Genomic DNA, 27,947 nt, shown 5'->3' on the forward strand with positions numbered 1-27,947 from the left:
AAAAAAAAAAAGTTAAAAACAAAACAAAACATCCCAATGGGTTTATAAACGCCTTGTCGACGAAAGCTGTCCTATCTCTCAAACGGGGAGCAGCACCTTCAGGCGTAAGTAGAACGTAAATTACGCAAGGGACTGTGGTCTATCCCAAGCAGTATGTGAGACGGACCACAGGGCGTTTTGAAACGACGCGCAGAGGTGGAATTGTTACTTTAAAACCCAGCAAGCAGTTAACACGGATGGAGAGCGCTCGGTGTAGAGGCGCGGCGCACGCCTCTTACGCGCATTCTCGCTACATTTTACAACTTCTGGGAAGTGGGTCCCAGCTGAATCCCCATTTCACAGCTGAGGACGTGGGCCTAGAGACGAAAGGTCCAACAGCCAGAAACCGGCACCTGCCACCTCCAACAGCGTGGCGGGAGGGCAAGGCTTTCAGTACTCCTGTACGCCGCCCCTCTCCCAGACGCAGCCTTCTGAGGCCCTCAGGGGCCACCCTTCCAGACACACGACACAGAACGGGGAGCGTGTGTCGACAGACAAAGCCAGCGACCATCCGCTGGGACCTGGCCCGCCGGGAGGCTGGAGCCGCCGCGGGCTGTGCCCGGTTCACGGACAGGCGTCCGCAAGGCGTCTCACTTGAACGCTCGCTTTCAGCCCAAGGTTCGCGCCCGTTCCAGGTCGCGCGGCTCCGGTGACGACCCCTCCCCCTTCCCGAGGCCCGCAGGCTCCCGGGCGGTCGGTCTCCGGGTTTGCGTTGAGCACCCGCCCCCGCTGCAGCCCCCGGCCCGCGGAGAGCCCACCTCCTCCGCCGGCCCGCGCCGCCCCCGCCCCCGCCCTGGAGCGAGGGGCGGGGCAGGGGGAAGCGGGCAGCGCGCGCCGGGCCAGAGGAAGGGCAGGAGGGAGGAGGAGGGAGCAGGAGGGGGGTGATGGGGGAGGAGGAGGAGCAGCAACAACAGGAGGAGGACTGCAGCCCGCGCCCCGCCTGAGGACCAGGAGGAGGAAGAGGAGGTGAGTAAAGAGCCCGCGCCCCCGCCAGGGGGAGGAGGAGGAGGAGGAGGGTCAGCAGCGCGCGCCCCGCCTGAGGACCAGGAGGACGCGGAGGGGGAGGAGGGGGGTGAGCAGCTGCCCCTCTCCGCGTCCCTCCCCCCCCACCCCCGCGCTCGGACCGGACGCCCGGGTCCCCGATCGCTGCGGCCCCCAGCGCTTACCGGCCGTCGGGCCCCGGCCTGGGGGTGTCGGCCGAAGGTCCCGCGGCGCCGTCCGCGTTGAGCCCGGAGGCCCGGCGGCTTCGCCTCCGCGGCCGGGGCTGCTTCTGGGCAGCCTGCTCGGGCTCCATGGCGCGGAGGGGGGTGGGGCGGTGGCCGGGTGCCCGGGGGACCCGCTGGGTCGGGCACCGCGCCCGACCACTGCTGCCCGGAGAGCAGTTCCTGTCAGGAGTGCGCCGCCACCGCCGCCGCCATCTTCCGGGGTTTGAAAATGGCGGCCGTGCGGCGCCCAGCCAATCGGGGGGCAGCGGGCGGTTGCTAGGAAACGTGAAGTCCCGCCCTTTTGGCGCTTAAATGGAACGGGGCCAGGCAGGATGGTGAAGGGGTCGGTCCTGCAGATTCCTGGATGGCCTTGGATTTAGTTCAGACCCAAATTCTAAATCCCCAAGGCCCGTTACCTATTTCAGTGTTCATTAGGACTTAAGCCACAGGCCACGGCAGATTGGAAGCACTTTAGATCTTTCTTAGTATTGGGGGAGAAGAGGGATCGAGAGTAAGGACCCAAACTGATGCGGCGTTATTGGCCGCATACGCGCTAAATTATTCATGTGAGATAAATCCCCAGTTACCAAAGGTGGTGGAAAGGTGTTCTCAGGGCTGTCTCTAGGAAACCACTAAGACCGAATTATGAGCCGTCCTGTCTCCCAAAAGGGAGAGACATTTTCTCTTTAGCAAAAGAGAGTGAAGGTGCCTTCATCCTCTAAGTGTATGAAGGCGGCAAAAAGCTCAGCATCCAATAAAGGGCCTCCTTAAATAAAAAAGACGGTTGTTAAATAGCACATTCTTTGATTTTAAATATTGCTTTTTATGTCTCAAAGTCTTTAAAAATAACTTCTTTCGGGTTATTATAGATTAGTCCGTTAAACGTTGGACTTCGGCTCAGGTCATGATCTCAGGGTTAGTGAGTTCAAGCCCCCCCCTTGGGGCTCTGTGCTGACAGCTGGGAGCCTGGAGCCTGCTTCGGATTCTGTGTCTCCCACTCTCTCTGCCCCTCTCCTGCTCGTGCTCTGTCTCTGTGTCTCTCTCTCAAAAATAAATAAACATTAAAAATAACTTCTCCTTTGATACTATGATTCCATTTCTGGGAATCTGTCCTAAGGAATAAAATTATACATACATGAAAGGGTAGAATATGCCAGCTGGGAATATGACATTAGGATTATTTTGAGCTGTGGGCACTTGAAGAACACCAGGTACAAGAAGGACATTCTGATCTCCACTTTTCTAAAAACTGGAGATAAAACTTCCATGTGAGCAGCTGCTGTCCCTGTGCCAGGAAGAAAGGAATCTTCTTATCACCAGAGATTGCAAGGACAGGTGTACAGAGAATTCTGTACAAACAGCACTTATCAGAATAACTTATCTTCCCTTGGTCTCCTCATGTATTTTAGCTACTTTTGCACGATTGCCTCTCTTCATCTGACCTACTATATGAGCACTAAGGTTTTGCCATTTCGTTGGATCGTCTTTTTCCTGTTGGGGTTGGGGAGCTCCCATGTACATGTGAAAATTTATTTGCTTTTCCCCTGTTAATCTGTGTTCTGTCATTTTATTTTATTTTTTTTATTATTATTTTTTTTAAATTTTTTTTTCAACGTTTATTTATTTTGGGGACAGAGAGAGACAGAGCATGAAGGGGGGAGGGGCAGAGAGAGAGGGAGTCACAGAATAGGAAGCAGGCTCCAGGCTCTGAGCCATCAGCCCAGAGCCCGACGCGGGGCTCGAACTCACGGACTGCGAGATCGTGACCTGGCTGAAGTCGGACGCTTAACCGACTGCGCCACCCAGGCGCCCCTGTGTTCTGTCATTTTAACTCTCATGCCCAGCCTGACACACTGAGAGGGTAGAATTGAAATTTTGTTTTCCCTGCAATGTGAAGATATTAATGGCATTGATGTTTATAATATCAGAAAAAGTAAAGGTAGTCTAAATAAATAATGATGGGGAAATGGTTAATTATCATTGACCCACTGGAAAGAATATTTTGTTGTTTTTTTTTAATGTTTACTCATTTATTTTGAGAGAGAGAGAGCGAGCAGGGGAGGGGCAGAGAGAGAAGGAGAGAGAGAATCCCAAGCAAGCTCCCAGCTGTCAACACAGAGCCCAACGTGGGCTTGATCCCACGAACTGTGAGATCATGACCTGAGCTAGTCAGACACTCAACTGACTGAGCCACCCAGGTGCCCCATGGAAAAAATATTTTCAGTCAACAAAAATGAACTATGAAGTGTGTAATAGGATAAGTATACCGTAATTTTTAAATAAAAACATGGACTATAGAGGTATAATCAGTATATCCTGAGTTATGAATTATAAGAGATTTAACGGAGGAGGAAGATGAGATCAATGTATTAAGATATCTCTAGGTAGTCAGAGTATGAGTATTATTATTATTTTTACTTTCTTGTGTTTTATAATTTTTTAAATCACGAGATGCTGAACTTGAATTACATTTATACCACAAGGAAAAATTCTTGTGTTATAAGAATCATGTTGTGATATTTTACTTTATCCTACCCTACCAAATTAAAAAAGAAAATATTGCTTTGCGGCAGTTAGAGTAAAACAGTACAGAAATGCTGTCTAAAGAGCTTTGTTTTTTTAAAGTTTATTTATTTAAGCGGGGCTTAACAATGGGCTCGAACTCACGACCCTGAGATCAAGAGCCTCATTCCTCCAACTGAGCGAGCCAGGCACGCTGAAGTAGCTGGTTTCCACCCAAACAGCGATTTACAAACATTCTCTTGTGGGATGTTCTCAGATCATTTCAACGACTAGTATACTAATACAAATTAGGACCCAAATCAAGAATTCTAAAACCTATTCTCTTATATTCTCTAAAGAAGTCAAACTCTCTTTTTGTAAACCTGCTTACCAAGTGATACATATCATGCTTGTTTCAGCAACCAGCAGGGTCACACAGTGTGTACTAGCTGGTGTATAAGTGGGGTTGTAGAGGAAGAATCCCGAGAATTCATCCTGTCACTTCTGACCGTCTGCCTGACCACTCTGTGCCGTGGATTTACTTCTGTTCTTCCAGCGAGTCCTCAGACTCGTGTCTTAAAGCTGTTAAGGCTGTGCTTTCTTAAACTGCCAATGAGGAGGTTACTTTACGGTAAACTTGCTTTATGAAGAAAAGTTTCACTAATCTCACCGGACCAGCAGAAGAGTGTTGATTGGCACAACGGGGCAGACTATTTGAAATCAGGTTTGTTGTGTCTTAAAATCTATCGTGTGTTTGTGTGTACGTGAAGTGAAAGTTGTTCATTTTTTGCATCTATCTATCATCATTTGCTATATTGGTTTGCTTTTAGATATGTCAATGAGAAAAACTGTAAAATTGGAACCTGGAGTGCTAGCTGGAGGGTTTAAGAAGAATGAAACTTGGGAGGCACCTGAGTGGCTCAGTCAGTTAGGCATCTGACTCTCGATTTCAGGTCAGGTCATGATCTCACAGTTCGTGGGCTCAAGCCCCACGTTGGGCTCTGCGCTGACAGCGTGGAGCCTGCTTGGGATTCTCTCTCTTCCTCTCTCTCTCTGCCTCTCTCCTGCTCACATTCTCTTTTACTCTCTCTAAATGAATAAATAAACTTAAAAAAAAAAAAAAGAAGAAGAATGAAACTTGGAGGGAAAAATGTGTAACCAGGAAAAGCATTACTAATTAGAAGTAGATTGGGGCTAATTTGTTTCATGCTTAGACTGTCTTAAGAAGATGCCACTGAAGTTTTAAAATACTGAATTATGTTAGCAATGGGAGAGGAGGATGGAGGGGGAACAAGGTAGGCATGTGGGCACCACGGGGGAGGGAATGACAATGGAAAGTGACTTTGGCTGTGGCCACCTGGGCCGCCAACAGAGAATTAGCAAAGATAACTTCAGAAAGGTCAGTGTATCAATGGGAATTATTTCTCAGAGCTGAAGAATTTTTGTTTAACAAGAATTTCTCACTTAGAAGGTTTCTTCTTCTTAGTTTCTTAGCCAGCAAATAAGTGGCCTATATTAAAAAATACTTAAGGGAGGAACTTTGTAAAGAAAGGAAATCCTAACCATAAACATACACTTTCATACTTGCAAGTTTTCTTTCACTCTCTCTCAGGACCGAAGGACAGCCACGCCTGTGTCAGTGAGGGTTCTACCAGAGAAACAGAGCTAGTAATAAATACGTTTATGTATATGTTTATATTTATAGAAAATCGGAGATTTATACAGAGAGAGGTTTAAGTATATGTTTATATGTATACGAGGTAATGGAGTCGCATGTTATGTATCTGTGGAGATTATTTCATGGAATGGTTTATGTCATTGTGGATACTATAAAATCTGAAGTTGGCAGGCTGGCAACTCTTGGGTAGGAGCTGAAGCTGATAGTGCTGTTTTGCTTTTAAGGCCTTTCCACTGATTAAGTGAGACCCACCCACATTATCAAGGGTAATATTTACATAAAGTCAACTGATTGTCAGCGTTAGCGGTATCTACAAAATGACTTCATAGCAATACATGGATTGGTGATTGATTGAATAAGCACCACGGGCTATCCAAGTTGACACATGAAACTAACCATCACAGCAGAAGACTTCTCCAGACTTGAAATTCCAATTATTATTAGTTGAAGAAACTTTATTCTTTTAAGATTTAGTCTTCTAAGGAATAAAGGAATTACTAAAATAAAAGGGAAAAAAAAGGATCTGTTTCCTAAATTACATTACAAACGAGATTTTTCTAATTTTGTTCTAATTGCAAATCTTAAGTTAATCATAGCTCTAAGTGAGGTTGAGTATTAAAAACAAAAAATTAGGGGTGCCTGAGTGGCTCAGTCATTTAGGTGTCCAACTCTTGGTTTCAGTTCAGGTTATGATCTCACAGTTTGTGGATTCGAGCCCCGCATCGGGCTCTGCACTGGCAGTGTGGAGCCTGCTTGGGATTCTGTCTTCCTCTCTCTGTCCCTCCCCTACTCATTCATATTCTCTCTCTCTCCCTCTCTCTCTCTCTCTCCCTCTCCCTCTCCTTCTCCCTCTCCCTCTCTCTCCTTCTCTCTCAAAATAAATAAACATTAAAAAAATGAAAAAAAAAAGTAAAAAATTAAACATACCAATGGCCAGAAATGAGATACTCAGATCTTCTGATTTTCCCTTACCTTGTCTCAAACTAAAAATATCAGGGGCCAAGGGGAGAAATTTGACACAGCAACAAAATAAACCAGATTCTGATTTTATAAAATGGAACAGACTTACTCTTTGTCTTTATTACATGGAACGATCAGAACCCTAAAAATTTGGGGGATTATTGGCAGGTAGAGACAGACAGGACTGGTTTCATGAAGATCAAATTCTGTAACGCTTAGAACTCATAAATTCAGGAGAAAACTGCTGGAGAGCACATGATTAAGGGAGCTCCCCAGGCAGAATCAACAGATACAAGATATGGAAGGAATTTGAGTGATTTGTTGGGGTGATTAAATGGGGAGGTACATTTGGAGAAGGGGTGTCAGTTGGCCTCTTCCCCCTCCTCTGCATGTGGAGTACACTTGCCCACAGGCTAATGCAGTGGGGATCCAGGAGCTGGAGATACGGAGTAGTGCCTCAGGAAGCTGAATATTCCAGGGAGGATGGGGAACACTAAACCAGAAGAGAGATACAAGCCACTCCGACTGGCGGTACATTCCAACCCTCCCCCTTTATAACTAGAAGCAGGCTGTAGAAAATAGCACAGGCTGGAAAACAGAAGTCTAAGACAAAACTGGGTAAAAGACAAAACAGTGATTGTTAAAAGATTTAAGGAAAACCTTCACAATGAGACAGACCTCAAAATCCGAAAGAGGGAAGAATTAGGACACAAGGAAAGAGAGTAAATAAAGCAAACAGAAGAAGACTTCAAAGGGAAAGGTGAGATGCCAATTCAGCCATGGAAAAAAAACACACTAAAATTCTGGTCATTTAAAATATAAAGTAAACCAAAAGACATATCAATAGCAGGACCAACACAGATGAAAAGCAAATGAACTGGCCAAAAGTTGTAGCTGAGGAATTTTCCAAGAATATAATGCAGAGAGCCAAGAAAAGGAAAGCATGAAAGAAGTCAAAAGTCAAAAGGGCAGAATTAAAAATTTCAACTTACATCCAACAACAGTTCCAGGAGAGAGAACAGGCAATAAGGAGAGGAGAAAACAAATAAATAAATAAATAAAAAGCTCAGACCCAAGAAAGAATATGACCTGAAGATTAGAAGAGTCCTCCAGGTATGGAACGAGGTGATTTAAAGATTGCATATAGATACATCATGGAAATGTTCATGTTAGAAGAAATAAAGAGAAAAATCATAAAAGCTCTCAGAGAAAAATAGGCTATCTCCAAGGAACAAAGATTCAGAGCAGTGCAATATTTTTCATTGGAAAGAAGGAATAATGGTCAGTATCTTCAGAGTTTTGAGGAAATAAAATTTGGAGCCTAAAATCTCATATTCAAACAAATTGTTATTTAAGGGTGGGGAAAAATGAACACATTTTTGGATATGCAAGAAGCTATCAAATGTACCACTTGCAAAATTGAAAGAATTACTTGCATGTATAATCCAGCAACATGACTAACAAATCCAATAAGAAAGAATAAACGGGATACAGGAAGCAGTAGTGTGTGAAGAAGGCAGTACGATTTCTATTTATGCCTAAATAATTGTTGATGGCTAATGTAAAATATTTATTTTAATGACACTAAAATTCCAGATATTATCAATTTTGGAAACTGTGGGGGTGAGGATGGGCATTTAAAAGGGAGGATTGGGGTGCCTGGGTGGCTCAGTCGGTTGAGCGTCTGACTTCAGCTTAGGTCATGATCTTGTGGTTTGTGAGTTCAAGCCCCACATTGGGCTCTGTGCTGACAGCTCAGAGCCTGAAGCCTGCTTCAGATTCTGTATCTCCCTCTTTTCTCTCTGCCCCTCCCCTGTTCACACTCTGTCTCTCTCTCCCTTTCTCTCTCAATAAACATTAAAAAATATTAAAAATAAAAGGGGGAAGATTGAAAATGTGTGTGTGTGTGTGTGTGTGTGTGTGTGTGTGCATGTTTTGGGGGCAATTTATTTCTAAAAGACTAAAATATGTAAGATCAAAATAAAGTATATACATTAATGTATATAATTAAATTTGCACATTAAATTTTAAAGTAATAGAAGTACTGGAAAATGTGTTACAACTTACAAACCATGAGCGAAAAATTTGTGGTACAAAGAAAATTTAATCAGTCTTTCAAATTGGAGGAAAGTAATAAAAAACATAGTGGAAAACATAAAGTAAGACAAGAGTATACCCATGCATATTGTAATCACAGAAATGTGAATATGCTACATTTTCCTAACGAAAGACAGAGACTCTCACCATTTTTAAAAGAGGTGCATCCACAGCAAGTTTAAAAAGAAGTGATTGGAGTTCCTGCTCTAGTAACAGGATGTGACAAGTTATCATGACCGCTTTGTCCACTAAGTAAAAGAAAACTTGCCCAAATAAAGTACAAAGGAACATACTGAAAGCACCGATGAATAAGATAGTAAAGAATTAGTAGGCCATTTCTTACGAAATGAGAGAGGTGAGTGGAAGCCAGAAATCCCCTTTGTGTTACGGATGTTTGCCAAACGGGGACACTTCATTCTTCATGGACTCAATGGGCACACGAGGGAGAGCGACCAATGCCCAGGGCCCAATCCAAGACCGTTTCATAGGAGACCCTTCTCCATAATGGTCAACTCCCCAAATACGTTTAGAATAAGGGTAAACGCACCCCAGCTTCTCAACACCCAAGAGAGACAAGGTGATTTTCCCTGGTGTTGAGCACAGCAGGGTATTGGGAGGGATTTTATAGCCACAAGCTGGCCTTAGATTACAAAGTAACCCCAAGTTGCTTCCCTTGGATGGACTGAAAACTAAAACTCAAGTGAATCAATTTAAACAGATGATACCCCTACATGACTTGAAGAAGGAATGCAAATCAAATCCTCTCTGGAGAAACGTGTCCATCCCAGACCTCAAAGACTTCAAATAAGTTTTCAAAGAAAACCAGAAGCTCACAGTCAAAAGCAAGCACACAAGGAAAAAAGGCCACTGGTGGTAAGAATCAGAAAAAATAACTGACATGGGCGCCTGGGTGGCTCAGTCGGTGAAGCGTCCGACTTCGGCTCAGGTCATGATCTCACGGTGTGTGAGTTCAAGCCCTGCATCGGTCTCTGTGCTGATGGCTCAGAGCCTGGAGCCTGCTTCAGATTCTGTGTCTCCCTCTCTCTCTGGCCTTTCCCCTCTTGAGCTCTGTCTCTCTCAGAAATAGATAAACATTAAAAATAAATAAATAAATAACTGACAGAGGAAAGAGACCTGCAAAGATGTTTGTTTTGTCGAATAATCATGCAGATTAGGAAACATCTACAGTGACTGTGTCTAAACAAATAGAAGACAAGATGGAAAATATCATCACAAAATAGTCAATTACCAAAAAACTGGATGCAGCAGATTTGGGAAAAAAAAAATTCTAGAACAATAATTAAAATTGAAAACTCAGTGTGTGGCCTTAAAAAAAAGATTAGGGAAAGCCAGAGAAAGACAGTGGATGAACAGGAGGATAGCTGGAGAAATTAAGCAGGATGTGGCAGAGAGATACAAAGTGACTGAAAATAGGAGATATTAAGAGATGTATAAGCCACCGTAAAAAACGTCTAATGAAGAGGAAGGAGAAAATGGAAAGAAAGCCATATTCAAAAAGATAACGAGAACTGTCTAAACCTTAAGAAAGACATGAATTGACAGATCATTAAGCCCAACAGATCAAAAGTAGGACAAGTAAAGAAATCAACATAAAGACACATGATGGTAAACCTAAAGCAACCAAAGACAGAGCTAAAAACTCGAACCCAGCCAGAGAGACCTTCAAAGGAATAACATTTTTACGGACAGCTTCTCATAGGCTGTACCAGAAGCCACAAGCCAGTGGATTCAGGGAGAAATACCGACATAGAATTCCCGTACCCAGTGAAATGCCTTTCAGGAAGGTGGGTGAAATAAAGGTATTTCAGACAAAAGCAAAAAAAAAAAAAGAAAAAGACTTCACTCAAGGAAATTCTAAAGGACTTACTTCAGGCAGAAGAAGTGAAAAAAAAAAAGTTCTGAAATGGGAGAAGGCATGAAAAGCAAAGAAAATGGTAATATGTGGGGAAGTCTAAAGCAAAGGTTGATTTTCTAAAACAACAGCAATAGTTCCCTGCATGCTTAAATACATTTCGATGGTTCAAAAGAAGATCAGGAAGGATACAAAAGATAACCTAGAAAATGGGGACAAACAAGATAAAGGCCCCAAATAAGATATCTAAACCCAGCTATATTAGTTATTGCATTAAATGTCGTGCACTACATTCTTCGATTAAAAGATACATAGAGGGACCCCTGGGTGGCTCAGTGGGTTAAGCATCCAATTCTTGATTTCTGCTCAGGTCATGAGCTCATGGTCTGTGGGTTTGAGCCCCACGCCGGGCTCTGTGCAGACAGTGTGGAGCCTGATCAGGATTCTCTCTCTCCATCTCTCTCTGCTCCTCCCTTGTTCACTCTCTCTCTTTCTCTCTCTCTCTCTCAAAATAAAAAAAACAAAGATACAGTCGGTTAAGCGTCCGACTTCAACTCAGGTCACGATCTCGCGGTCCGTGAGTTTGAGCCCCGCATTGGGCTCTGTGCTGATTTCTCAGAGCCTGGAGCCTGCTTCAGATTCTGTGTCTCCCTCTCTCTCTGCCCCTCCCCCGTTCATGCTCTGTCTCTCTCTGTCTCAAAAATAAATAAACGTTAAAAAAATAAATAAATAAAATAAAGATACATAGAAAAAAATCAGTTACCTTATGCCTACAAAAGACACATAAAAATATGACAATACTGAAAGGTTTTTAAATTTTTAAGAATGTAAAAAGATGGGAAAGACATCATTCAGATACTAACCAAGAAATCTATATTAAAGCAGTGATGTTAACATTCAACAATAAAGGGGCATCTGGGTGGCTCAGTTAGTTAAGTGTCTGACTTTGGCTCAGGTCATGATCTCACGGCTCGTGGGTTCTAGCCCTGTGTCGGGTTCTGTGCTAACAGCTCGGAGCTTGGAGCCTGCTTTGGATTCTGTGTCTCCCTCTCTCTGCCCACCCCCGCACTCATGTTCTCATGCTCTCTCACTCACTGTCTCTCAAAAATAAGCATTAAAAAATTTTTAAAAAATATTCAATAATAAAGACTTTAAGGTAAAATCATTAGTAGATATAGTCATTTTAAAATGATAAAACATTTCAATTCCACAGAAAATATAACAATTTAAAATTTACATGCTCTCAATAACACAGCCTCAAAATATATAAAGCAAAAATTGTCAAAAAATTGTCAGAAAAGAAAAACAGACAAGTCAACAATCATAATGGAAAAATTTAACACCTTTTTTTTTAATGTTTATTTATTTATTTTGAGAGAGAGTGCAAGTGGGGGAGGTGCAGAGAGAGAGGAGAGAGAGAATCCCCAGCAGGACCCATGCCGTCAGTGCAAAGCCTGATGTGGATCTTGAGCCCATGAACTGCAAGATCATGACCTGAGCCACAGTTGGACGGTTAACCGACAGAGCCACCCAGATGCCCCTGTTTGAATCTTATTTAAGGAGAAGACATTCACATAGTACTTATATACTAGAAAAAGCTATTTTTCTAGCTATTTACTAATTGCTATTGAAGCAAATTTTACTCATCATCTTTCCCCATCCATGCTTGATACATTCTTAATAGGAGAGGAGGATCTTTTTAAGAAGACATTTGTTATTTTGAACAAAAGTAAGCTTGAGTTGGAAGCAAATTTGGGTAATCTCCAATTAAGTCATCTGTAGTTGTGCACAGACTCTCCCAGGGTGTTCAGGTCCCGCACAGACCCTTTAAGAGAATGGAAAGACTGAGGGGAGGCTGGACTCCTTTAAGAGAAGCAGGTGTCTCAGCCCCCAGGTGGAGTCATTTCCTGCCCTGTGATAAAGTCCGCCTGGGTGTGTGCCTCTGTCATTACCGTGGGCCAGTGGGGCACCTCCAGAGCAGCATGGTAAGTGGCTATGGTCCCCTACCTTGTTATCACTGTCGCTTCGGTGTGCTAGCAAATTTTACCCATCATATTTGGCCCACTTCACTACCAAACCATCCTTAATAAAGTCTTAATAAAAAAGGAAGAGATTTTTAAGGAGGCCATTTGTTTCTTTCAATAACTGTGTTTGAGGCAGATTTGGATAAGCTCTCATCCCATGCATCTGTAGTTTTGCAGCTTTTAGGAGAAGCTTGGTTGATTTGCAGTTGTTCACTCCTTTTTTCCTTAATTTTTTTTTTAAATTTTATTTGTATTTTGAAAGAGAGAGAGAGAGAGGCAGAATCTGAAGCAGGCTCCAGGCTTGGAGCTGTCAGCACAGAGCCTCACATGGGGCTTGAACCCATGAACTGTGAGATCATGACCTGAGCTGAAGTTGGACTGAGCCACCCAGGTGCCCCTGTTCACTGCTCTTAATTGAAGTGCTGAAGCAGGAAGCCCTCCTTCCTTTTGTTCCATGTTTGTTTTAGACCTGGCATGCTGGGTTTTCTGTAGAAATCAAATTGCTTCACTTTTAGGTAGGCTTGTAGAGTTTCTGGGGACTTCAGACCCAGGTCACCATTGCTAAGCTCATAAACGCGTGGCCGGGTAAAGTACACGGACATCTATCTCCTTGTCCTCTCTTGATTTCAGTTCTCAGGGGACAACAATGAACATAGTTACTTATAATTCCTGCCTGGGGATCATCTTTTAAGATCCACTGGCCTTTTAGTATCTTATGTGCCAGTCTCAGTAATTTTTAGTATGTTAGAATTTTGAATTCTTAAATGGAAGCAGCCTTTCATACTGCTTATTTATCTTCGATGTTCTTAGCCCCTTGGACTCTCTCTTCAACATTTTAAGGATGTTTTAAGTTGTTTTGTTCTTAGAAATGATGCCTTCCTACGTGGGGGCTCCCTGTGGTCCCAGAAACGTTCTGTGTCTCGACTGAATCACTTTCAATATTCTGGGTGTGATATTGTACGATATATGTAGTCTTGCAAGGTATTTCTGCTGGGGGAAATGGGTAAGGGGTACACGAGATCTTTATGGTTTCTTACAACCATGTATGAATCTACAACTTGTCTTTTTTTTTTTTAACATTTATTCATTTTTGAGAGACAGAGAGAGACAGAGCATGAACGGGGGAGGGGCAGAGAGAGAGGGAGACACAGAATCGGAAGCAGGCTCCAGGCTCTGAGCCATCAGCCCAGAGCCTGATGCGGGGCTCGAACTCACGGACTGTGAGATCATGGCCTGAGCTGAAGTCGGCCGCTTAACTGACTGAGCCACCCAAGCGCCCCATCTTGTCTTTATCTCAAAATAAAAAGTGAATTAGAAAATAGTGCCTTCCTAGTAATTCAAATAGCCACGGTAGCAGCATTTATGAATGTGCAGTGACTTACCAGTATTGGTATTTGGTGGGCAGTTTACAGTCTTATTTTATAGTGTGACTAATATTTAGCAGATACTCCGAAAGGAGGGAAAGGCTAAGAGAAGCAGAAAGTATAGATAGCCTTCTGTACTTTGGGACACAGTTATGTCTTGATTGGTCCTTCTTGGGCCAAGTATTCCTGGCGAGTCCCAAAAGGACATTATCATGCCTATGTCTGAATCACTTGGGTAACAGACCTTGTGAAGACACTGTTACCTAAATTTAGGGAGCTTTGATCTGATTACAGTAGCTGATGTGCAGAGATCGTTGGAAGCCCAGCAGGTACGGGAGGGATGAGGCTGTGCTTTAAGAGTCTTAGAAGCTGGTTTATGATGGAACATGTTGTTTGATTTTTATATGCCATACAGAGGTGGGAATATTGGTTGGTACTGAGTCAGGTGCTTTATTTATTTTTTTTAATGTTTATTTATTTTTGAGACAGACACAGAGAGAGAGAGACACACACACACAGAGAGAGGGAGACCCAGAATCTGAAGCAGGCTCCAGGCTCTGAGCTGTCAGCACAGAGCCGGACTCAGGGCTCAAATTCACGAACTGTGAGATTGTGACCTGAGCCGAAGTCAGACGCTTCACTGACTGAGCCACCCAGGCACCCCTAGTGAGGTGCTTTCTAAATTGAGCTCACAGCCTTTGTCACGGGAGACCCGTAGCTGCACAGAGAAGGAACAAGGGGGAGGTGGTATTCAAGCTGTGAACTTGAATCCCTCATAAAGCAGAGAGGGCTGTGTCAGACCTTGTGAATCAAGGAGACAAAGTACACGGGCTTGATGCAGCGGGAACAGGAACAGAGTCCAAGTCTGACTGCAGGGCTGTGATCAGCCAGATCTGCCTCCCTCCCTCCCTGGACTGAGTGGTCTTTTTGTTGTTGAGTCTCAACCTGTCCCATGCCCACTAGCCACCGAAACCCAACAACGTGCAAATCCCCAACTGCTGTCCTTGCGGTTTTCAGGATGTAACTTTTTCTTTCCTTCTCTCAGAGGAGCAAATATTCGTGTCTGTGTAAATTATCAAGAAAGTTAGATGGTGGCCTTTAAGAACAAGATGTGAATGGTGATTTAAAAGTAGGAGGGAGAGTAGAGGCCAATGAGGGTGGTAGAAAACAGTAGACTTTACACAAGAAAAATAATCACTGTCCAGACACAACTGCTGTTAATATTTAATGGTTTTTTTTGCATTTTTAAAGATCTTTTTTGGGGCATCTGGGTGGCTCAGTCGGTAAAGCGTTCGACTCTTGATTTCGGCTTAGGTCATGATCTCACCGTTTGTGGGTTCGAGCCCCGTGTCTGGCTGTGTGCTGTCGGTGCAGATCCTGCTTGGGATTCTTCCTCTCTCTCTGCCCCTCCCCCACCTGCACTCTCTCTGTCTCTCAAAATAAATAAATTAAAAACTTAAAACAATATCTATGCTTACTTTCTAATGTATTTGATATCATACTTTGTATACAACTATACAACTTACATACCTTTTTACTTGATAATTTATCATAAGCATTTCCCATGTCAAAAATATTCAAGGGTTACTTAACCCTTTTGAAAATGCCCAACGATACATGAATGTAGACTGGTTCTTGATTTTCACTTTCTAAATAATGCTGTGAGTGCCAGTGTGCCTAAATCTTTGTATTTGAGACTCTTTTCTTAATAATCCACTTATGTATGTCATTTGCCTATTTACCTACTAGGTATCATAAGTGGGTTTTTTTTTTTTTTTGAAGATTTTATTTTGGGGATGCGTGCACCAGGGTGGCTCAGTTGGTTGAGCATCTGACTCGTGATTTTGGCTCAGGTCATGATTCCAGGGTCATTAGATCGAGCCCTACATTGGGCTTCGTGCTGGTCGTGGAGCCTGCTTGGGATTTTCTCTCTCTCCTCCTCTGACCCTCTCCCCCACTTGCATGCATACTCTCTCTCAAATTAAAGAAAAAAAAAGAATTAAATAAATACAAATAAAAATAAACTATTTTATGCAAACAAATGGTTAGCTCTCCAACATGTATTAATAGGTAAAAAAGAAACCCGATGTATAGTAACATGTATGTTACGCTTCTGAGTGTTTTTAAGTATGCATGTGTATATGTGGGAAATTTCCAGAAGTATAAACAAAAAAAGTACTTTTATGGAGTATACCTTATGCTAGGGTTTTGAGGTGTTTTTTAAAATTTTGTTGTGGTAAAATATATATAACATAAAACAAAACAAAATAAGATAAAATAACATAAAATAAAATAACATAACATAAAATAAAATAAAATAAAATACATAAAATAAAAAACTATTGAAGTCTAGGGAAAAAGGAGATTTTACTTTAAAGTAACCTCTACCCTCCACGTGAGGCTCAAACTCACAACCCCAAGATTGAGAGTCACGTGCTCTACTGACTGAGCCAGCCAGGCACCCCACAAGTGTTTTTTTTTAATTAATGTATATAAAATTGCCTTATCTATAGCCCTTAATGTGAAGGACTATATGTAAGTTAATTTTTACATACATCAACATGTTTGTTTGTTTATTACAGTATTGAGTCTAAACATTTCTGGGTTGTTAAATCCCTTACATGTAAGTTTCCTTGGTAAATTTTCCACTACTTTTATGCTTAGAACATCCTTCCTTATTCGGAGCACATCTGAATAGTAAACATAAAATCTCAAGATATGAAAAGGTAGCACTTTAAAGTGCACTGGGTCTTAATACGTGTCAAGGTTATAAATTGATTTTTGAGGGGGCGGGGTTTATTCCTTTCCAGTAACTAGCAGCTATTTTTCTGGGTGACGCAGCTTGATTTTATACATATATGGTATTTAACATGTATATAGCCTTACCTCGTTCTTAGCCCCATTGCACAATAGGCACTTAAATTACATTGTTGAAAGAAACCTTTTAGTGAAATTGGAGTCCTTGGTTTAATTGTCCCTAAAGCTTACCTGCAGCCTGGTTTTTGCTTTCCGTGAGACTCTTTTCATTAGCTTTATAATACATTCTGTTGCTGGCTTCAGCTAGTTGGTTTCTCTCAATTGTGAGCAGAATTACTGAGGGACAGAGCGTGTGTTACCTAAGAAGGCCTGCTTCATTCTAACTTACTATGGCTTATTTCAGAGGGAGTGCCTTTCCATTCACATTGGCCAAGCTGGCATCCAGATTGGGGATGCTTGCTGGGAACTCTACTGCCTGGAACATGGAATCCAGCCAGACGGCGTTGTTCTCGACAGTAAAAAGGATCAGGTGGAGAATGCTAAAATGGAGCATATGGGCGCATCTTGCAATACCTTCTTTAGTGAGACCAGAGCCGGGAAGCACGTGCCCAGAGCCCTCTTCACGGACCTGGAGCCAACTGTTATAGGTAATGTGGGGCTGGCGTTCTAGTGTGCTTAACCAGGTCCACAACCACAGCAAACAAACCCAGTACGAGTGCCTGGGATCATCAGATTACACTGGATCTATCTCAACAGGATCACAGGGACCCTTTTTAAATTTAGAAGGTCACTCGTGACCACGTAAGGTGGTCAGCATGAAACATACCCAGAGGGCATACTAGCTTAGCTCTCTTTTCCTATGTGATAAAACACATTCAAACCTTGTGAGTTTCTCCACACACATCTGTTGTGACAGAAGATCAGATCTTTTCCTGGATTGGAAAGCCAGTTGCTAGAAGCTTCTGACAAAGAATCTGAAATTTGGCATGACCCGAACATGATTCTGAAGAGGCAAGGAGCCAAATAAATCTTCTAATTGTGGGGGAAATGAATACAACGTTATGATAATGGAAGACTTGAGTAAGCACTTGAAATGGGTCTACAGAAATGCTGGGGGGAGGAAGGAGTCTTACTGACTTGGAAAGCCTGGAGAGGAGGGTGGATTTGGGTTTGGTATTATGCATCCAATTATTTACTGCTGTGTAATAAACTGCCTCCAAAATTAGTGGTTTGAAACAATAATGATCACTGTTTTGTCCATGACTCTACAGTTTGGACGGGGCTCAGAGGGCAGTGCTTTCTGCTCTACAGGGTGTCCTAAGGAGGCTCAAGTGGGAGCTGGAGGATCCACTTTGAAGAATTCTTTTTTTATTTATTTTTTTAATGTTTATTTATTTTTGAGAGAGAGAGAGAGACAGACAGACAGACAGAGTGAGAGCAGGGGAGGGTCAGAGAGAGAGGGAGACACAGTATCCGAGGCAGGCTCCAGTCTCCGAGCTGTCAGCACAGAGCCCGACGCGGGGCTTGAACTCACAAACTGTGAGATCATGACCTGAGCCGAAGTCGGACGCTCAACCAACCGAGCCACCCAGGCACCCCTGGAGGATCCACTTTGGAAGTGTTTCACCCTCATGGCTGGCAAGTTGGTGCTGGCTTGTTGGCTAAGAGCTGGGTCAGGGCTGTGGGGGCCACGGGCCTCCCCGCGGGCTGCCGAGACTTCCTCACAGCACGGCAGCGGGGTTCCAAGAGCAAGCATCCCAGGAGCACAAGGCTAAAGTCCATGGCATTTTAATACTCTAGGCTTGGAAGGGTGTTGACCCGCTGTTATTCGCTGGGTCAAGGCCATTACAAACAGAGATCCACTGAGGAAGGGAGTATAAGACCTCACCTCTTGATGCGCCAAGAGCGAGGTTTGAGAAGCACACGTGAGATGAGAAATACTCTGGTGGCCATCCTTGGAAAATGCAGTCTGTACGTGCTGGATTAGAGTTCATTTCCTGATCAGAACAATGTCAGATCAGGTATCACACTGAAGGTTGATTGGTGCCCGTGGGAAGCAGAAGCTGGAAAGGGTTATTATGAGGGAAACATGAGAACCGCTGAAGCCAGGATGCCTGCAGACAGATTCAGTATTTGCTAGATGTGAAAGAATTAAAAATAAGGAAATAGCGGTGGCTTCAAGAACAGGCGAAGCTAGTCTGAGGCTAAGAGAGGCAGTTATGTTGTATTTGGACTCTGAGTTATCAGTGCCCGAAGAGAATATCTGAATTTTTATTTCTGACAAGTGGGACTTTGCAGCCATGAGCTTCATTTGCAGTCTGGTATCCCCAAAACCCGGACGGAGTGGAATATGTCCCCAGAGGACTGCGGTAAATGTAACTAAAGAAGCAACGCGAGAGGCCACATCTCAGAATTATGAATATTGTAGCAGGTATTTTAACTTGTGCCAATCCGAAGACGCTGGGCCAGTTGGAGGTTTAAGACCTGGGATCAGGAGCTGAGCAAGTCAGGGAAGAGCTAGGAGGCAGGAAGAAACCAGAAGAAATTCCCAGTCCTCTGGAATATAGCATAAAGAGAAGGTCAGGAGCTGGCCCAAACAAAGAGGCGTATGCTCCAGCTTGGAGGAGAAGGTGCTGATTTTCCTTGTTCTCTTCAGCAACTAAGAGAGCCTCATACGTGTGAGGCACTGTCCTTGACATTGGAGGTGTATGTAGTCGTACTCTTCATGGAGCCCATATTCTAGTCGTGGGCAGTTCTATAAAAACCAAATAGTGTGCCTGATGGTGATCGGTGGATGGGGAAAAATAAGGCAGAGATGTAGGGGTAGGGAATGTTGTCCAAGTGGTGGGAGGTGCTTTTTCTAAAAGAATGTCAAGGAAGGCCTTGAAGAGAGGGTGAGCTGAAGGAAGAGAGGGCGAGAGCCTTACCTCTCTGGAAGAGATCAGAAAAGACTTGATGGACAAAGTGATAGTCCATCTGAATCTTGAAGACGGGGTAAGAGGACTTTTAACAGTTCACAGATGAAAGAGAATGGAAAACACGAGCAAAGACACACTCAGATACCTGTGAATATTGTTTCTGCTTGAAAATGGAGAGGATGTTGATATAGTGGAGTCACAGAAGACTTAAACTGGCATGGAGGCAGACTATGGAATTTCCTTGAATAATATGTGTGGTATGAATCTGATGGGAAATAAAAAGACTTAGAGCAAGGGAATGGCAGATTTAGAACTATACTTCAGTAATATTAATCACAGAGATGTATTCATTCCTGTATTCAATATTTCTTTAGCACCTGCTCTGTGCCAAGTACTGATCTAGAAAGAGAGTAGATTAAGTTACAAGATTTTTGTGTTGGATGGACTGGAATGGAGAATACCAATTTGAGAGGGGTCTAAACAGTAGAGGATTGAGGCGCCTGGTGGCTCAATCAGTTAAGCATCTCACTCTCTCAGTTGCAGCTCAGGTCATGATCTCATGGTTCATGGGTTCAAGCCCCGTGTCGGACTCTGTGCTGACAGCACAGAGCCTGCTTGGGATTCTTTCTTTCTGCCTCTCCCCTGCTTGTGCGTGCTTTCTCTCTCTCTCTCTCTCTCTCTCTCTCTCTCTCTCTCTCTCTCTCTCAAAATAAGTAAGTAAACTTTAAAAAAAATAAAAAAAGAAACAGGAATGGATCATTTGCCAATGGATGTTCTTGAGAGAATTCAGGGGTGTCTCCCAGATTTCGCTGTTTCTTTTTTTTTTTTTTTTTTTTTTTTTTTTTTTTTTTTTCAACATTTATTTATTTTTGGGACAGAGAGAGACAGAGCATGAACGGGGGAGGGGCAGAGAGAGAGGGAGACACAGAATCGGAAACAGGCTCCAGGCTCTGAGCCATCAGCCCAGAGCCCGACGCGGGGCTCGAACTCACGGACCGCGAGATCGTGACCTGGCTGAAGTCGGACGCTTAACCGACTGCGCCACCCAGGCGCCCCCAGATTTTGCTGTTTCAATAATGGGGTTGAGAAATGAGGTAGGAATTCCAGAAGGCGACCTAGTTTTGGGCATGAGGAATTTGAAGGCTCTGCAGGTTGGTCCCTTCCCCTTAGAAGATGGGGAACCAGAGGTGTTCAGTGAAAAGTTACCCGATAGAGTTAGTACTAAAAAGCTGTGAAAGTGGCTGATGTTCTCCAAAGCCAGCCTGAGTGGTTTTGAGTAAAGGAAAGGTAAGTTTAGGTTGTGTTTGTGGAGTAGAATTCTACTAAAGATATTCATAGGCAGAACAAGGGAGAGAGGGGAGGGAGGGACGGTTCAGAGTGGCTGAGGGGCCCCATGACTGAGGGTGGGTTGTTCTTCTCCTCCTTCCCTCTCTTCTCTGGGGTAGTGACCAAGGATTTGGTGACGGGGAGGAAGGTGCTCATTGAGGAGTTCTGATTGGAATAATGGGGTGATGGTGTGTGAGACCTTGGAGATAGGAGTAGAGATTTAAGACATGTTTGGAGAGGAGGACAGAGGGTCAAGTGACGTGTGGGGAGTGTGCCAAAGTGTGAGTCTGAAGGGGCCGAGAACAAAGCTGGGGTGGATGGTACCCGTGAGGTGGGGACCAGGCGAGGAAGGATTTGGGGCAGGCGGCAAGCCTCCGGCTCTGATCACCCGTCACAGGGCCAGGCTATGTGAGCAGACCCGTGAAAGTAACACGAAGGGAGGAGGAGTGGGAAAAGAAACTACCGGGAGCACAAGGTCGTGGTGAGAAGGAATTTAGCAAAGTTCAATGAACATTCATCCATCTAGGTAATGGGAGTAGACGGATGAATGAATATTGATCCCTTCCCTGCTGCCGTCCTAGTGAGTTCAGGCTGTTGTGACAAAATATCGTAGACTAGGGGTTAAACGGTGGAATTTATTTCTCGCTGTGGTGGAGGCTGGAAGTTCAAGACCGGGGTGGCAGCGTGGTCGGTCTCTGATGAGCGCTGTCTTCTGGCTTTGCAGATGGCCACCTTCTTGCCATGTCCTCACATAGCAGAGAGATCCGCTCTCTGTCCTCTGACAAGGGCACTAACCCCATTCACGAGGGCCCCACCCCCATGGCCTGGTGACCTCCCCACACCATCACACCGGGGGTGAGGGCTTCAACACCTATTCAAGACAGACCTTGGGGAGACACGAACATTCAGTCCATAGCAGTACCATGTATCAGTGAGGAACTGCACGGATATTTTCCTATAATCCCTTTAGTATTCTGTCAGGAAACCTTGCTATCCTCAGTTAACAGATGAAGCCGCCCAGTCTTGGGCAGGTTCTGGAACCTGCCTTAGATCGTTGAACTTTTGAGGGTAGAACTGGGTTTGATCCCAGATTTGCATACTAATGAGAGCCATTCTCTTTTTTTTTTTATTTTTTTTTATTTTTTTATTTTTATTTTTTTCAATATATGAAGTTTATTGTCAAATTGGTTTCCATACAACACCCAGTGCTCATCCCCAAAGGTGCCCTCCTCAATACCCATCACCCCCCCTCCCCTCCCTCCCACCCTCCATCAACCCTCAGTTTGTTCTCAGTTTTTAAGAGTCTCTTATGCTTTGAAGAGCCATTCTCTTTTAACAACAACAACAACGAAACAGCATAAGCTAGTGGAGCAGACAATGTAAATGGTGGTAGCAACACGAACACCTGTGTTAAGCCGAACCATATAAAGTTGCCAGCGGTTGATTATTTTTTATCTAAAAAACGTCAGTGTTGTACGATGCCACCTAGTAACAACAGAAATGTCTGCAAGGTGCAGAGGTATCCCCGACGAAGGGGCGAGTAACTAGAGAGCCATCCGACGTCTTCTCCCGAGGGAGCAGCACTGACAGATTCACAGAGGCCTGGAGGAACCTGCACGTGTCACAGGAGTTCCGTGTGGCAGGAACTTGGGGCCGAGTAGGGGGGCAATGGTACAGAAAGACCATCGGGCTGGGTCGTGGGCTAGGAGGTGTGGTTGGAGAAAGGCTTTTGGCAACTTTAAGATTTTGGGGGAGACAGTTGTAAGGATTTCAGGTGGAGTGGGGCCGAACAGCTTTGGAAGTAAGGAAGCAAGGAATGTCAAATCATCCTTTTTAAAAACCACTTCACTTCCTGAGGGTGCTGGTTAGGTAAAGACGCTGGGCTAGATCACTCGTGTCTCTGAGCGAAGTGGAAAAGGTGCCAGGAAGGGAGCAGACAGTTTGGGTGTGCTCACGAATGGCAGTGCTATAATCACTGATCTCTGGAAAAGTCGATTTTACTGAAAGAATTTATGGAACTACCTTCAGCATCTCAAGTGGACATTATCATGAAGAACCGGGCTTCCAGAATGCTATAAATTCCCTTCTTAGGCTGAATTCAGCCTTAGACTTTTAGGTGAAGAGCAGAGTCCACCCAGAATTATATGCCCACTTCTATCTTGTTTATAAGTGTATCTTTTAAAAACCTTAACTTTGGGTTTTTTGTTTATTTTTTTTTGGTGTGCGTATGTTAAAACTCATTTAAATAAATTTTGGTAAATTTAAGTATTTGGGGGTGTACAAAATTGTGGTTTAGAAATTCATGGTGATGTTCAGGGGAGCAAGGTGAGTTGAGAGAGCCATCTTGTTCTTAGACATTGGCTCATTTCCTCTTAGGCAGTGATCTTCTGAAATGAACTACAGGTATCTGGTGACAGGACCAATGTGGTATTTGCATAAATACATGTCCTGAGCTAATTGTATCATCATTAAAGAAAATTTTTTTTAATGTTTTTATTTTTGAGAGAGAGAGAGAAGACAGAGCACGAGCAGGGCAGGGGCAGAGAGAGAGGGAGACACAGAATCGGAAGCAGGCTCCAGGCTTCGAGCTGTCAGCGCAGAGCCCGATGCCGGGCTCGAACCCGTCAACTGCGAGATCATGACCTGAGCTGAGGTCGGAAGCTCAACCGACTGAGCCCAGGCACCCCTGTATCATTATTACTTATAATGGTTTCCTGTGGGTTGCGTGTTGTGCCTTGTGATCTCATTTAATCCTTGTAACAGTTCAATGGGGCAGGTCTTGTTATTATCCATGTTTGTGAGATGCGACAATGGAGGCTTAGGGATGGTAAGTGACTGCCCCGTAGCTGAATGGGGAAGGAGAACCTGAATGCAGGAACCGGATTCTTGGACACACGCCCTTGCTGCCGTGCAGTGTCCCGCTGTAACCAGGGCAGCGTCCCCAGAGCCTGCTTAGCCCTCCAACATAATTCTTCAGGAAGTGCGCTATGTGGATGGTTCTAAATTTGGGGAGGGGGACATGGACCTGGGACACATGTGTCTTGGCATTTCCTCATGCTGCCCAGGTTTCTAAAAGGCAACAAAAGTAGGCAGGAGTTGCGCTTGGTTGTACTGAAGATTGCCAGTATCGTAACCCGTTTCCCTGTTTTAGGCATTTATGTTAACTGCATTTGAGTTGTGTGAGTGTTTGAGTTGGCCACACCTTCCTTGTTAAAGCCTCTTTCCTTGCATCCTACTAATGATTTAGATTGGTACGCTTTTCCTTGCTTTGCTGGCACGCAGTTGGCCATTTGTGGATAGACGTACTTGGCCTTGAAATGCCAGCGTGATCCCAGGGTGTGTGATGGGTGTGAATAGTGTCTCTTAAATATCTGTGTCCACCTAGAACCTCAGAATGTGACTTCATTTGGAAATAAGGTCTTTGCAGCTGTACTGAGTTAAGATGGGGTCACACTGGATGGGGGTCGGCCCTACATCCCACGGTCTGTGTCCTTATGGGAAGAAGAGGGGACACGGCAGGGGGAATGGCACGTGTGACAGAGGCAGGCACTGGGGTCATGCAGGTACACTCAGAGGAACTCCCCAAACTGGCAGAGGTCACCAGAAGCCAGGAGAGTGGCATGGAACAGCCTCTCCCTGTCACCTCCGGAAGGGACCAGCACTGCTAACACCCTAATGTGCGACTTCCTGAGCTGTGAGAGAACAGATTTCTCTCATCTGAAGCCACCCAATTTGTTGTCATTTGTCACGGCAGCCCTAAGGAACTGATGAAGGGTGTGTGATAGGGAAACATACTTTCTGCTTATCTGGGAATAATGACACCCGTCCCTAGACTAAGGAAGGGTGATTCCGTGGTTTCAAGCCATTTGTCCACCACACGGGAGGACGGAGCAGTCGGGGTCCTGGGCCGTGCAAGAATTCGGAGCAGGGCGTGCTGACCTCGTCTCCCCCTGCCCATGGGAGCACGCTGACCTCGTATCCCCCTGCAGATGGGAGCGTGCCCACCTCGTCTCCCCCTGCAGATGGGAGCGCGCTGACCTCGTCTCCCCCTGCAGATGGGATCCGAGCCGGCCAGCAGCGCTCGCTCTTCCCCCCGGAGCAGCTCGTCAGCGGCAAGGAAGACGCGGCAAACAACTATGCCCGAGGCCGCTACTCTGTCGGCGTGGGCATCATCGACCTCGTGCTGGAGAGGATCCGAAAGCTGGCAAGTGGCTCCCCTCTCCCTAGACAGGTGCCCCGGTGCCTGGGCCCCACCTCCCAAGGGACCGGCATTTTCTAGCACAGGCATCACGGCATCCAGCCTCTCCCCTTGGAGCCTCCTGCAGATGCGCAAAGTCGTGAAGCCACCGTATGTTGGCTCTGATTACGCTTTGTTCCGTAGGAAGGGCCGAAGAGACCTTTACCCTTGTTATATATAGCCCCATCTGCCCTTTTTTGGGTTTTTTTTTTTCTAGATTTATGGGGAAATGTTTTATTTTTCCCCCACTGCTTTATTGAGGTCTAACTGACACGCAGCATTGTGTAAATTTAAGGTGTACGTGTGATGATTTTATACACCTGTCCTGTACAGCGATTGCGGGAATATGGTTAACGTGTGTGCGTGTGGTAGGAGCGTTTAAGATCTCTCTTAGCAACTTCCTTTTTTTATTTTAGTTTTTTTAATGCTTCTTTATTTTTGAGAGAGAGAGAGTGTGAGGGAGGGAGGGGCAGAGAGAGAGGGAGACACAGAATCTGAAGCAGGCTCCAGAGCCCAACGTGGGGCTTGAACCCGTGACCGCGGGAGATCATGACCTGAGCTGAAGTCGGTCGCTCAACTGACTGAGCCACCCAGGCGCCCCATTTCTTAGCAGCTTCCAAGCATACAATACAGTCTTGTGGACTAGAGTCACCGTGCTGCCCGCTAGATCCCCAGAACTCATTCACTTTCTAACTGAAAGTTTCTGCCCTGCAACCGTTGACTCTGGGTTGCCCCCACCCACAGCCCCTGGCAGACACTCTTCTACTTTCCCTTTTTATGAGTTTGATCCATGCGTACAAATGGGATGATACAGTATCTGGCTTTCTATGTCTGACTTCCTCACTTAGCGTAATGCCCTTAACATCCATCCATGCTGTACAAATGGCAGGAGGTCCTTCTTTTTAAGGATTAGCCCTCTTCCACTCTTGCTTCTGCCCAACTCGTGGCTTATCTTGTTATCACAGACTTTCAAAGCATCTGGACACTCGTCCTTTTCCAGTAGCATCCCACTATTTGTGAAGTTAACAAGAGGCACATCCTACCTGGAGATGAGTTACCCTACTTACGAACAGTCAGTTCTTCTTCGGGGATCTGGAGAATCCTTTGTCTAGGACCTGTTTTGGTGTTTGACATAATCCTTAAGTAATGCGATGCCTTTTACACCCACAGAGTAGACTGGGTATAGAGGTGATAAGTACTTCATCTACTGGCGGAGGGGGAGGGATCTGTTGCTTCAGTATTTTGCCAGTCATTTTCTTGTCTTTGTTACTGATAAAGACCTTGCTTTAGATCACATGCAGATAAATCCGTGGAGGGCAGCTAACGACAGGTGGATGTTCAGGTTTTGCCTACACTAAAATTCTAAAGCGCTTCCCCTACTCCACACGCTCGCATGTGTTACTGTGGCGTTGATCACGGTTGACCAGTCCTTTGTGAAGGTTTTGTTTGTTCGGGGGAGCTCGTAGTGTCCCCTCTCACTGCTTCTGGCTTCGTTGGGCCCATTCTCACGTCTCCTTTACTTCCCCAGGCGGAGCACTGCAGTGGGCTTCAGGGATTTTTGATTTTCCGGAGCTTTGGAGGAGGGACTGGATCGGGATTTACATCTCTCTTAATGGAGAGGCTCGCGGCAGAATATAGCAGGAAGACAAAGCTGGAGTTCTCAGTCTATCCGGCCCCCAGGATCTCCACTGCTGTCGTAGAACCTTACAACTGCATCCTCACCACCCACTCCACCCTGGAGCACTTGGACTGCACCTTCATGGTGGACAACGAGGCCGTCTATGACATCTGCCACCACAAACTCGGTGCCGAACGCCCCTCTTATGCCAACATTAATAGGCTGATAGGTCAGGCGGTCTCTTCCATTACTGCTTCCCTCCGGTTTGAAGGGCCCTTGAATGTGGACCTGACTGAATTCCAGACCAACCTCGTACCGTATCCGAGAATACATTTCCCCGTGACAGCCTTTGCCCCCATCGTCTCTGCCGACAGCGCCTACCACGAGGAGCTCTCCGTGTCCGACATCACCGCTGCTTGCTTTGACTTCTCCAATCAGCTGATCAAGTGCGACCCTCGGCTGGGGAAGTACATGGCCTGCTGCCTCCTCTACAGAGGGGACGTGGTCCCTAAAGATGTGAATGCAGCCATTGCAGCCACGAAGCTGAGGAACTCTGTGCAGTTCGTAGACTGGTGTCCAACCGGTTTCAAGGTGGGCATCAACAGCCAGCCACCCATGGTGACGCCAGGAGGGGACCTGGCCAAGGCCCGGCGGGCTGTGTGCGTGTTGAGCAACACCACGGCGGTCGTGGAGGCCTGGGCCCGCCTGGACCACAAGTTCGACCTCATGTACGCCAAGAGGGCGTTTTTACACTGGTACGTCGGAGAAGGCATGGACGAAGGCGAGTTCTTAGAGGCCAGGAAAGACTTGGCAGCCCTGGAGAAGGATTACGAAGAAGTGGGGCAAAGTCCCTGAGGCAAATGTGGCCGGTGAGGATGAAGACTCCATCAAAGCCCGTGCTTTCTTTTCAGGACACTATGCCTCGCGGGTAGATGTCCCCATTAGAAGAAACTGGAAACCGAATCAAGCAAGACCCTGAGTTCCACACTAGATGAGATGGCTCGGTACCAACAATGAGCTCAGATTTCCTTGTCTGTAGTGCAGTTCAGCACGGCTCCCTTGAACCTTTCAGGTTTGGGGTCCTTCGAGCTACTGGATCACCTCTATGTTTCCTTCTTTTTTTTTTTTTTCTCATAATGGAACCCTAGCTCTATTCTTGGATTTTGCAACAAAAGACCATGAACCCCTAAAGTCAGTGCTCTTGCTTTCCCTTTCCTGAGGTGTAAAACAGCTCATATTAATTATTACTGTTTTTTCCCCCGTGCCTATATTTTGTACGTTGATTAAATAATGAATATTTTCAGTATCATTCTTTCCTTTCTTCCAAATGTGGGCCTTAACGTCTGAGT

The 27,947-nt window shown here is 45.1% G+C and overlaps 2 protein-coding genes and 1 long non-coding RNA gene across 3 annotated transcripts in view; 2 read left to right on the forward strand and 1 right to left on the reverse strand.

Moving 5' to 3' along the window:
* NET1 (neuroepithelial cell transforming 1) overlaps window positions 1-1,465 on the reverse strand; it is a 60,802-nt gene extending 59,337 nt beyond the window's left edge. Inside the window, exon 1 of the mRNA XM_086715044.1 lies at window positions 1,206-1,465. Within this exon, the coding sequence (XP_086571170.1) occupies window positions 1,206-1,333 (128 nt within the window). The 5' untranslated portion in view covers window positions 1,334-1,465. The remainder of the gene's footprint in view (window positions 1-1,205) is intronic.
* LOC147579554 (uncharacterized) overlaps window positions 1-27,947 on the forward strand; it is a 386,247-nt gene that overhangs the window by 79,490 nt on the left and 278,810 nt on the right. The window lies entirely within an intron of this gene.
* On the forward strand, window positions 228-27,904 carry TUBAL3 (tubulin alpha like 3). Its single transcript, XM_086715046.1, has 4 exons — window positions 228-1,005; window positions 16,903-17,146; window positions 24,799-24,947; window positions 26,509-27,904. The coding sequence occupies exons 2-4, from the start codon at window positions 17,044-17,046 to the stop codon at window positions 27,451-27,453; spliced, it is 1,197 nt and encodes a 398-aa protein (XP_086571172.1). The 5' UTR covers window positions 228-1,005; window positions 16,903-17,043; the 3' UTR covers window positions 27,454-27,904.

The sequence above is a fragment of the Puma concolor genome, chromosome B4 (assembly GCF_028749965.1).
Source record: "Puma concolor isolate L17-30 chromosome B4, mPumCon1.1.hap2, whole genome shotgun sequence".
NCBI lineage: Eukaryota > Metazoa > Chordata > Mammalia > Carnivora > Felidae > Puma > Puma concolor.